This window comes from Perca fluviatilis, chromosome 15, assembly GCF_010015445.1.
Source record: "Perca fluviatilis chromosome 15, GENO_Pfluv_1.0, whole genome shotgun sequence".
Classification (NCBI taxonomy): domain Eukaryota; kingdom Metazoa; phylum Chordata; class Actinopteri; order Perciformes; family Percidae; genus Perca; species Perca fluviatilis.
The window spans coordinates 15,741,743-15,754,211 of record NC_053126.1 but is presented as its reverse complement, the minus strand read 5'-3'; the positions used below and the strand labels follow the sequence as shown (position 1 = coordinate 15,754,211).

General features: G+C 43.3%; 2 protein-coding genes across 3 annotated transcripts in view; both read left to right on the top strand.

The window, feature by feature from the left end:
• LOC120574502 (potassium channel subfamily T member 2) overlaps positions 1-7,421 on the top strand; it is a 41,725-nt gene extending 34,304 nt beyond the window's left edge. For both annotated transcript variants that reach the window (XM_039824851.1, XM_039824850.1), the window contains exons 28-30: positions 4,564-4,909; positions 5,458-5,542; positions 5,653-7,421. In XM_039824851.1, the coding sequence (XP_039680785.1) occupies positions 4,564-4,909; positions 5,458-5,542; positions 5,653-5,770 (549 nt within the window). In that variant the 3' untranslated portion in view covers positions 5,771-7,421. The remainder of the gene's footprint in view (positions 1-4,563; positions 4,910-5,457; positions 5,543-5,652) is intronic.
• A 1,218-nt stretch (positions 7,422-8,639) lies between these two features.
• LOC120574537 (C-factor-like) lies at positions 8,640-12,449 on the top strand. Its single transcript, XM_039824914.1, has 6 exons — positions 8,640-8,865; positions 9,038-9,092; positions 10,096-10,283; positions 10,375-10,536; positions 10,654-10,764; positions 12,258-12,449. Exons 1-6 carry the CDS (start codon positions 8,677-8,679, stop codon positions 12,369-12,371), a joined length of 819 nt encoding a protein of 272 aa, XP_039680848.1. The 5' UTR covers positions 8,640-8,676; the 3' UTR covers positions 12,372-12,449.
• The last annotated feature ends 20 nt before the right edge of the window (positions 12,450-12,469 follow it).

Sequence of the window (12,469 nt, the reverse complement as noted above, 5' to 3'; positions counted from 1 at the left end):
CAGACAACAACTGACGGTTGTTAAGGCAGAGGCGGAGTGGCAATCGGGAAAGTCTGGACGGACTAACCTGCCGGCGTCCGTCCGTGGGCAACCAGAACGGACGCTGGCTGCCCGCGGACGGACGCTGGCTGCCCGCGAATGGACGCTGGATGCCGGCTGGCTGCCCGCGGACGGACACTGGCTGCCGGCTGGCTGCCGGCTGGCTGCCCGCGGACGGACGCTGGCTGCCCGCGAACGGACGCTGGCTGCCTGCCCGCGGACAGACGCTACCTGCCCGCGGACAGACGCTACCTGCCCGTGGACGGACACTGCCTGCCGGCCGGTGGTCTACATAATTTCCCGGTAGATGTTTTGGTTCCACTCCGCCGCTGGGTTAAGGAAAGGATAACGGGGAAATCAAATGTAATTTGCGGGAAACGAGCCCATGTCTCTGGGGGACGCCAACAACGGACGGTTGGGTTAAGAAAAACAACAACGGGAAAAGCAAACTTCACACGCGGGAAAAGATCTCCGGTCAGCTTGAAAGTCCTGCGTTTTCCCCTCACACCAATTGCCAGAGTGATAGAGAAATGGCTCTGCCAATTGCTATTTGGCAAGTGGGCGGAGTCAAACGTTTAGCTCCACCCACATTGAGCCACTCCTCGATCTGCGTACTGCAGTCAGGGCTTACTCAAATGTGGGCGAAGCTAAACGTTTGACTCCGTGGGCGCGCCATCTGGTGGCGGACATCAGGCAGCACATTCTCAAACGCCAATGCAACACCTTTATAATATAATATAGATTATATAGATTATAATAAATAATGATATTTGAATTATAGATATATAGATTATAATAAACAATGATATTTGAATTGTAAAAAGGAAAAAAGAACGGGGTTGGGTTTAAAACGGACGCTGGCTGCCCGCGAACGGACGCTGGCTGCTCGTGAACGGACACTGGCTGTCCGCGGAAGGACGCTGGCTGCCCGCGGACAGACGCTACCTGCCCGCGGACGGACACTGCCTGCTGGCCGGTGGTCTACATGATTTCCCGGTAGATGTTTTGGTTCCACTCCGCCGCTGGGTTAAGGAAAGGATAACGGGGAAAGCAAACGTAATTCGCGGGAAACGAGCCCATGTCTCTGGGGGACGCCAACAATGGACGGTTGGGTTAAGAAAAACAACAATGGGAAAAGATCTCCGGTCAGCTTGAAAGTCCTGTGTTTTCCCCTCACACCAATTGCCAGAGTTAGTGATGACGAACTGACCGAAGAGCCGGTTATTAACCCGATTCGTGTCACTGAGCCGGGAGAATCGAGTGCCATACGTCAATGAACCGACTCACTCCTGTTTTTTACCTCATTAGCGACTCCACTGGAGTGGTGGTAGAATCAATCAGGAAATGGGCTACCTCGAGCAGCACGATTCATTGGACCGAAAGAGTTGTTAAGAGAGTAGAGACCGTGCACCCGGCTACTGCCCGGAGTCTGCACTGCCGAAGTCGAGAACCGTAATGTAAACCATTAGGTTTGTCTAACGGTTCCGGCAAGTTTGAGTTATTAACCAAGCCTTGTTTCTGATGCATCTTAGGTGATTGTGTTCGGAAATTCACACATTATTGATTGGGAAGTGCATCACATACAAATACACATGCTATCTTAGTTATGTTAAGTTAAATGTTAGAGAAGTGAATGTTACAGGCTGTCACGAGCAGACCGGGCGGGCACCCGGCTACTGCCGAGACCGGGAGTAGCCGGATGCCGCAGCCGCAGGCACGTGAACCGTTGACCGAATCTATAGACTCGGTTCGCCAACCAACAACCGTCCGGTTGAACCGACTCGCGTAAAAGAGCCGGTTGTCACATCACTAGCCAGAGTGATAGAGAAATGGCTCTGCCAATTGCTATTTGGCAAGTGGGCGGAGTCAAACGTTTAGCTCCACCCACATTGAGCCACTCCTCGATCTGCGTACTGCAGTCAGGGCTTACTCACTAGATCCAGTCCCACAATGAGCTTTCCCTTATGCTGCGTTCCAGGCAACCCGTAACTCGTGTTTTCACAACCTTCTACCCATTAAAGTGCCCTGGAACGGCAATCAAACCCGTAACTTACTACCCGTGAACTCGTACCAGATCGTTGTACTCCCAGTTACAGTTTTTGACGTCACACACATAAACAACAATGGCGACCCCTGTTGATGCCATGGATGTATTAAGGTTGATGCTGTACAGACGCCGTTTATTAACAGTGATAAGTAGAAATAAATAGACATAAATAGGCACCGTAAAGTAACCTAGATAGCTAACGTCAACGTTAGGTAGCCGCTAGCTAACGCTAGCTAGAAGGGTTTGTGGTGACTTTGCCTGGAACGCTACCAAGCCGTGAGTCATGACTTGAAGTTGTAACTTACAGGCTAAAAACTGTGTCTGGAACGCAGCATTAGTATGTGCCATTTCTGTGTCTGTAGCTATTGAGGAGGAGAGAGGGGGGGCAATGTGGAGGGGGGGGGGAGGTGTGTGGCCTTGACCAACTGCCACTTTGCTCGTTTGCATGTAATGATGTCTCTCTCTTTCTCATGGGTGGGCCAAATTTTCTGGGTGGGTAAAGCAGAGAAAGGGGAGGTAACCTTGCTCCTTATGACTAACCTGACTCCGCCAGATGGATTGCTTCGCATTTGCTCGGCATATCCATCTGGGAACTTTCCGTTGGAGAACCTTTGGGAAGGGACGGAAATACTGGTAAGCTGATTGGATGAACCATCTGTCTATCACCTATGTTGGTGATAGACGGGCCAAATCAACCAATCAGATCCACGAAGTGTATGAAAATACAACCACAAGCCCGCCCCTGCTGCTGCAGGCAAAGCATAGCTCGTTAGCTCAGCAAGCAAGCAACATGTCGGTAAAGGACATTTGCCGTTTGTGTAACGAGAATTTAGGAATTAAAAGGCCCCATTTCAGGTTCCCGGACCGCTGTCTGAAAATACTGGTTAGCTGATTGGATAAACCATCTGTCTATCACCACCTAACCCACCTTAAAACCAACGCTGATTGGCCCGGTCGTTTGGCGAGCAGCTCCAAATTTTCTCTATCTCAAGATGCCAGACTGATCTGCGAGTGGAAAACTGGAGCTCGCGAGATCAGGAAGGTCTCACGAGGCTACCTTATGACCTCATAAGGAGCAAGATTCCAGGTCGGCCCATCTGAGCTTTCATTTTCTCAAAGGCAGAGCAGGATACCCAGGGCTCGGTTTAAATCTGTTGCCATTTCTAGCCACTGGGGGACCATAGGTAGGCTGGGGGAACTCATATTAATGTTAAAAAACCTCATAAAGTGACATTATCATGCCATGGGACCTTTAAACCCCACAATACAAAAGAGTTGGAGGAACAAACAAAACCTGTAGCAGGGCTAAGACTACAAAGAGAGGAACTGTCACAAGATTCATTCAATTCCCCATAAAAAAAATCTCATGGATAATGAGATACTATACATAAAGCTGTCTTTTTTAAACTACAAACTTTCTAAAGATTTTCTCGACTGGAAAAACTCACCCTTTAAATTTAATTTTATTCTAGTGTCAAATAATAACAGAAGTAAGCTCAGGACACTTTACAGATAGAGTAGGTCTAGACCACACTCTATAGTTTACAGAAACCTAATCTCGCATTGCCTTCCTCCACAGCGCTGCGAAGGGGAGGGTCTGGCTAGTCCACACAGCATTCCGGGATGGGAGAAAAACATGCAAGGTTTATTGGCATTTCTTTAAAACCAATCATAATCGTCTTGGGTGGCACTAAGCCCCAGACACAATGACAGTGCCTCTGCAAAATAGCCTCGGGAAGGAACTTGTTTTGGTGGAACATTATCATTCAAAAGTTGTTTTAGTCGTGCAACAGAAAACTCAGATTTAACAGATAGTCTAGTTAGCTGTCTGGATTTACCCTGCAGAGATCTGGGGCGCAGTTAACCAGAGTCCTCATAAATCGACCGGAGTTTAAAACGCCAACACAAAGAAAGCGGGAGGTGTGAGACATCCGGCCTAAAAAGAAGGACATCCAGCAAAATTTCCGGTGGCACCTGAACAATCCCGGAAGTGGAACGTCGTGGATATAGACTAACAGAGACCCAACAATTTCCCCCAAGAGCATGCACTTGGTGAAGCACTTCCCTTTAAGAGTTGTTTAAACAGATCTATCCAAATGCTACAGTAATTCAATGTGTACATGTTTTGTCAACAAGTACAGTAGATGCAGAGTTATGGAGACACATTCCGATATGGAGACAGTCAGATCTTAGTTTTGACATGTGTATTCATCACGTCAGACGGACATATAAAAGTAACAAAACCCCACTTTGTATAGTCACAATGAAATCTACATATTAGACATGATGCCGTGACAATTAACATTTTTCCCAATGTGGGAACTGTTATTCATTTTTTAAAGAGAAATTAGGGCTGCAGCAGATTTTTTTGTTACACCAAAGATACTTAATGTACTATTCATTATATGCAACAGAGTGCATCTTGTGCATCATTTACTTATAGAATGATAACGTATTAATCCCTCTTCATGTCACAGTCCAAGGTATCCATCACAGTGGAGGACTACGAGGACACCAGAGAACCCAGAGAGCCCCTTTTGTCCCGGAGCGGTGCTCACCGTAACTCCACCTCTTCGGAGCCCGTCTCCACCTCCTCCCACTCCTCAGACCACCCGCTGCTCAGGAGAAAAAGCATGCAGTGGGCCCGGCGGCTGAGCAGGAAGGGAGGTCGGGGCTCCAGTGGGGCCAAGGGGGGTGCAGGCAGCGCGGCAGAGAGGATCAACCAGCAAAGACTGACCCTGTTCAGGCGCTCGGAGAGGCAGGAACTCAACGCCCTGGTGAAAACGAGGATGAAACATCTGGGCCTTTCTTCAACTGGATTTAGTAAGTCTGTATGTAGTTTGTGCATACAAGTATTGTGTTCCTGATCTCAAGTTTACTAGTGGTGGAATGTAACTAAGTATATTTACTCAAATGCTGTACTTCAGTACATCTTTGAGGTTGATTCCAGTTTATACTACTTTATAATTCTACATTTTAGAAGTAAATGTGATTTTTACTCCACTACATTTATTTGACAGCTATAATAGTAACTTGACAACAAATGATAAGTATATAAAATTAAATACACTGTGCTGTCATTTTACTGTGCTGTACTGTACTTTCCATTAAAAAGAATTTGAATTCATAATTTTTTTCTGTAATAAATTAATTTTACATTGCTGTAATGGTACTTTTACTTAAGGAAATGATCTGAGTACTTGTTCTACCTCAGTTGTTGTTGTTGCTTGTGTCCATTTTCATCTAAATTTTTCTTCCTGTCTCACAGTAACAAAGCCTCTATTCTGTGTGTACGGATGTTGCACAGCCTGCTGTATATCCTGTGCCTATTTTATTTCCTGCATCACTCACCTCTATTCTTCCTGTGTCAGATGGGATGACAGACCAAGGGAACAGACTGTCTTATATCCTCATCAACCCTTCTCCAGACACCAGACTGGAGCTGCACGATGTTGTGTGAGTACACAATGCCAAATGTAATTGATAGCACTGTAAAATGAACACAGCATGAAAACTATCACATGATTCTATTTGCCACTCCTGTCTTATCTGTACCACATCTACAGATACCTGATCAGACCAGACCCCCTCTCTCTGGTACCCAATCAGGGTAACAGCAGGAAGTGCAGCGCCGGGATCTCAGAGAGTCACAGGTTCGATACACAGGACAGCACCCATCTGTGAGAGGGACAGATATACTGTCAGAACACTGCCAGAGAGAGGAGACACAGCAACAGAAACAACAACAACAACAACAACAACAGAAATCAAGAAATGGTGGGCTGCAAAAGGATGCAGCTAGAAGGCACGTCTCCCTCATACAGTATTTTCTCCACATTCAGTCTCGGGGAACTGATAGGTGCCGTTCTTGCATGGACCTTTTCTATAACGATGGGAATGTTTTATTTATGCACCTTTCTATTTTCAAAGTGGAAAGCTGTGGACACAGAAGTGCATTTAATGAAAAACGTATGTATTTATCATATCTGTGCATGTTATGTACTGCACACTACTGTGTGTGTGTTTGTGTTTGTGTTTGTGTGTGTGTGTGTGTGTGTGTGTGTGTGTGTGTGTGTGTGTGTGTGTGTGTGTGTGTGTGTGTGTGTGTGTGTGTGTGTGTTTGATCTGTAGAAGGAAAGGGAGAAGGGGTCCAACATGGTGTTTATGTGAATAAACGGGTGTGCACGTGCATGTGCGTTCAAGTGTGTGAATAGAAACAAGAGTGAGACACTGCCAATTTGATCAGGACAGCGAAAGGAATCTGCTGCCAAATGAAAGGGAAAGGATGTATTTTTGTGTCGTAAGTGTGTTTTGTCAGACTTAATGTTTGAAGTATTTGAAAGTGACACTACAGTGCACACCCCTTTCTTTTTGGTCTTCATAAAGCCTTTTTGAAACTTTTTACCTGTTGCTTACACAGTCAAACGCACACATTTGTTTTACGCTCACCAGCAGCGGAGGAATCCAAAGAGCATCAGTCTCAATAATTGACAGACAGCATGCATCGTCATTGCAGGGCATTCAGTCACATTGCTATCTGAAGTATGTTATTGTCTTCAGCTATGTGAGTCCTCCTAGAACAAATCTGTTCCTGATTTTATGGTTCGCCTGTTGTTTCTTAAAGTCCCGCCCTCTCTGCTTCTGTCAGTCAGTGTGAGCCGTCCTGCCACCAGCTTGTTTTTTCTGACATGCATGTTATGCACTATGCAGGGGATTGACAAAATAACAGGACCATATACCATAACATAATGCCATCCAGTGCAACAGCCCTGCAATGAAAACTACCTTTGTGAAGCTCATAATGCAACGGTTTAGAGACCTGTCAGAGAGGTGTTGATTCAGCTGTCAGTTTTAAAGCCGATTTATAAGCTTTACAATTCATAGTTGCTGTATTTATTGCATGATAAATATCCACTTTAACAAGTAATTCGTTTGCTAATTAAGAATTAAAATATATAATATAATTTGGTTTTCAGGAAGAAAACAAATTGAATTTCAAGTGAAAAATGTGCCAGTAGAGTAAGATTATTCTGCTTGTTTATCAGCCTAGTTTACCTTTTTTCATAGATTTTCAGTTGTTTTCAGAAACCTGAGGTTTTAATTTGTTATATTAAAGTACATTACTTGTTAGGGTGGACATGTATGCCGTTTGTTTACTAAGGATTTTCAAGCCTCTGTAAATCTTTTGTCAGATATTCTAAATGTGCTGTTTCACACAGAAATAGTGCAGCCATGTGGTAAGAATGCCTAACTGCATCCCTGCCAACATCACTGCTGTAGCTTTAGTGCCATTATTACAGATGAAAATATGTATATATTAAAGTCAGTCATTATAGCTTGCCATTGCTTTATTGCTGTTCTGGTGTCAATTTGTGCAGCTTTAACATCAAAGTAGTCACATTATTTTTATTTCTAAATGAATCACTTGATTGTCTGACACAGTATGTCTTTTCTGTGGTTCGCCAAGCTCACATTCCTCAGCTATTTTTGCTTCGATACATCAACACTGTTTACGACTTGCACTGAATGGCTTTAATTTATACTGTAATGTCCCCAAGCTCAACAAAGACCACACAATACTGCAACATAAGATAAGCCTTAATTGATCCTCATAGGGGTTGTTGCAGCAGCACGAGGTTAGAAATAAAATAAAGAAAAACAAACAAACACATTCAAAATAATAAGAGGTATATAAAACAAAAAATAAGAATACAGGTAAAAAATAAAAACTATACAAGTGTGGAACATGTGTGTGGTCTCTGCTGCTAATTGTGCAGTCTTATGGCAGTGGGCACAAATGAGCCCTGAAGTGCTCTGTTTTGCATCTGGGTGGGATGATCCAGTTGCTGAATGAGCCGCCCATCTGCAACAGCTCATCGTAAAGAGGGCCAGAGGGGTTATCTAGGACGGCTTTGATCTTGTCCTTCATCCTCTCCACCACCACCTCAAGACTGTCCAGTTCGTGCCGACCACAGAGCTGGCCTTCCTAACCAGCCTCTTAAGTCTGCCGGACTCACCAGCCTTGATGCCACCACCACAGCAAAGACCAGTTTACTGGCTACTACAGACTGGTAAAAGATCTGCAGGAGGATGTGAGTCTCCTCAGGGAGAGTGTGCGCTGTCCCTTCCTGAAGAGGGTGTCAGTGTATACAGTTTTTTTTAAATAGATTTGGACCCCAAGGTACTTGTATGAGTCCACCCTCTCCAGTTCCTCTCCCTGGATGATAACCAGGACAGTGAGCCTCCTGATCCTCTGGTAGTCCACCACCAGCTCTTTGGACTAGCTCACTGGACTTTTCCTTTATGTTTGTCATCAGGAAGTCCTTTGCTGTTTGTGTTGCCTTGCACTATTGTTCTCTGAACTTTGAAAACCCAACATGAGCTACACTCCTTTACGTCATCTAGCACGTTTTAACATTAGCACCATCACCATATTTGCTTCTTTTTTGAATATGTTATAGTATATTTATCACTGTGACCTGCCCACTTTTTAAATGGGGCTGTAGGATTGGATAAACACACACACACACACTGTGATATGAGAATGTGGGTGTGGCCAAACTTAAGGCCAAACATTCTGCAAGGGCTTTATGCAAGATCTCAGACAGAGAATTGTGCTAATAGAGACAGAGGAAATGGCAGCTCAACCAGTCAGCGTGCTTATCACAGGAGCCAACAGAGGCCTGGGCCTGGAGATGGTTAAGCAAATGGTGGAGGCCCCCCGTCCAGTGACAAAGCTATTCGCCTGTTGCAGGGACCCAGATGGACCCAGAGCTGAGGTAAGACTCTTTACCTTCTCTTGTCACTCTGCTGGGTAGCTTAACTTATAATTCTTGAGTAAATGTACTTACTGTAGTTTACACAGCTCGATAAAAGTGAGTACAAGAGATCAACAGTGTGTGTGTGTGAATCTTTGCTGAATTACAAACGTTTCTCTCTGTGTATTTACAGGCCTTGCAAACATTGGCAAAGAAGAATCCTAACATCATTTCTGTTGTCCGTCTGGGTACGAGCTCTCTCTCTTATGTTATGTTATGTTATGTTATGTTATATAACAGTTTTTTTTCCAATTTCTAAAACACAATTTTGCAAACTTGGCTGGTTTTATCAAAATACTTAACACAATTCACAAAACCACACACCCAAACTACAAAATACCACATATATCCTGCAAAATGAAGCACTGCAACCAAAACTACATATAGCATTATCAAAATCAAACTTTTGCAGCAAATGGCACACACTTCATTCATATTACCAGATTTATGTCCAATCAACTACACACTGTTGGACAAAATGAAAAGCACTTTCATCTTTAGTTTTGATGTTATTGCCATAATACTAAAATAGTTCAAATTCTTCAGTGTTCACATGCACACACATATTTGCAGATACACACATGTTGTTGAAACATTTATTTTTTTAATCCATGCAACATATGCACAGCAGATATATTTACATTGGACTGAACAAAAATATGCTCACAAAAAACAGTAAACTGAAAAAGAAAATTGCAGAAAAATGTGCCGAAAAAATTATATAGAAAAAAATAGATGCTAGAAAAAAAAAAGTGCTCACCTGTGGTCTTTTCATAGTGCTTACTTACTGATTGAAGTGGTAACAATTAACCATTGAGGTTGTCAGTGTTTAAATGACAAACATGACTTTATGTCAGATTGTTGTGTCTTATGCAAAGAACCATGTTCAGTGCATTTAAAAAGTGCCACTTTGAATTGCAAAATGTGTGTAAAGCAGAAAATGTGTTTAGACTTTTGGAGACTTCAAAAGAGGTTTTGCTCTTTGTGTGTCAGTTTACAAAAATGTGCTAAGCATGTCATTTTAGTGTGTTAGCAATTGGGGGGGAAAACTCTGTAAACTCTGTCCTGCTCCCATGGCCAGGCACTGGCCTCCACTCTATAAATAAATAGCCCAGGGCTCTGATATTTATTTAACTGTCTGCTATTGACCACTGTTAAGGCTCCAAATTTTTTTTTTTCTCTCTCTGTCAGACGCCACTGACCTTTGTAGCATAAAACTGTGCGCCCAGGAGGTGGGCTCTGTGGTGGGGACGGGGGGTCTCAACCTGCTGATTAACAACGCAGGCATCATGGCCAAAGGCACTGTGCAGGAAACCAGTCCTGAGGACATGCAACATACCTTCAACACCAATGTCATGGGCCCTATGAACATGATTAAAGTAAGGGACAGGAAGATCTGAAACACAGAACTTCAACACTGTACTTTGAAGGTTTCCTCTTGCTGACTTTCGTCCTGGTGGTCATCTCTAGGAGTTCCTGCCTCACCTGCGTGACGCAGTGAAGGCCAGTGGAATGCCTGGGATGTCCATCAGCAAAGCAGCCGTCGTCAACATCTCCTCACTTTTGGGTTCAATGGAAGCTTTAAAACAGTCGTATGCCTTCTGCCCTGTCGTATCCTACCGCATCAGCAAGGTGAGGGACAACCTGCTAACCCTGTGACCAGCGACTCAAAGGCTTCGTGTTACATTTCTTAAGTACAGCTGTTCACCTATCACCTAAATTTCTGTCTACCCGCTCCTCTCTCCTCAGGCAGGTTTGAACATGCTGACAGTGTGTGCTGCAGAGGAGCTGAAGAAGGATGAGATTCTGTTCTCTCTGCTGCACCCTGGCTGGGTGCGCACTGACATGGGTGGAGAGGAGGTGAGTCAGCAGTTTTCATAACGGTCAGCTCTGAATTAGAGTTTACTTGATTGAGAAGCACAATATTAACACCATGATGTATGATTTCACACACATTTTTGAGTTTGAATGTTGTGCATTGTGCTGTTTCTACTAAAGTAGTTTTTTTTTTTTTTTTTGTTGAATCAATACAATACAAATCAAACTAAGCAACTCTCATGGTGACAGATTGTTTTACAAACTTCACTTCATTCACATTGCAGGATTTTGTTACTCAGAACTGATTTTTAAAATGTGTAAATGTCCAATGTGTCAAATATCTGATACCAGTCTGAACAAGCAGTATCTTTCTAACTTGCTTATTCTGCTTTATGAAGTAACTTTGAGGTGTGCTTATGCAGAAGTATACACATGAAGGTAGGCCACTTTGATTACGTTTGCTGGAGTCTGCTGATGTTGTCACACAGCTCCAGTGTTTCATAGGATGGATAACTGCATTAGAATATTGATCCCTCTAATAATGGACATGTAACGCAGCATTGGCTTGTTTTTTTCAGGCATAGCATGTCTTTAAAGTTAGTTTTAAGCCTTTAAGTGTTGCAAAATCTTTGCACTCAAAATGTTCCTGTGATCCTGCCATAGCCATAGCTTTGTATTGATGCATGTGAACCCCCATGATTGCAGCTGTCCTACCATGCTTTCACTTGCCAACATAGTGACATATCACATTTCTGAAGAGACTGTTGAGACTGCGACTGCAGTCCTATTGCCACAAATCTGATATAGATTGAACTACAGAATTATGAAAGTGCAGGTCAGGACTTCTTATACAAGGTAAAACTCAACAGGTTAAGTTGTATTAACACAGAGCAGTAAGTTGATGCTAAATACAAATCAAGTTTACATTAGTAGTCAATACTAAAAATCATTAGTAAACAAATTATTTATTTTGGAGTCATTAGGCAAACATTAGGCAACTAATCACTATTAAAGACTTAATTCTTTCATATACATTTTTTTTATTTTCCTTTATGACAGCCTGTCTTGCAATGCATTCAATACATCTGCTCATAAATAAAACAGGAAGAATAACAATACACATTCAACATTGACATTTTCCAATGTTTTGAACTGCATGGTAAGTTCCACCCAGGAAACAGGGTGTTTACTTCTCATACAGTGTGTATGCAACAAAGCAGTGTCTCACCTCCCAGACCTGATCTGTGCACTGCATACTTAAGCTGATTATTACAAACAACTGATGTCATTTGGTAATGAATATGGTTTTTAACAAAACATGAAAGAATAAGTAGTGATCACTAAAAAGTTGAATTACAACTAAATCTGTCGTCACATTTGAGATTTGGGGGGGGGGTGATATGAACCACTTATATCGCTTTCAGTGTGAATGTAGCTGTAGAGTCTATACCTGGTTTGTGGGTTCAAACATTCAATTCTTAAGAATTGACCTCCTGTGCGAGCCTTCGTGTTACCTGTGTGTTTCCGACCACCAGGCGGACATTGATGCTCAGGAGAGCGCGGAGGGGATGCTTAGCGTGATGGGTTCCCTGACTGAGAAGCAAAACGGAGCCTTCCTGGATTATAAGGGCCAATCCATCCCCTGGTAGCTTCAAACAACCACTTCAAAAACTGCAGTCATTCAGTAAATGAACCCAAGTGAAATAAACCAATACTTGTTCTAATGACTTTGCTTGTACCCTGCTTA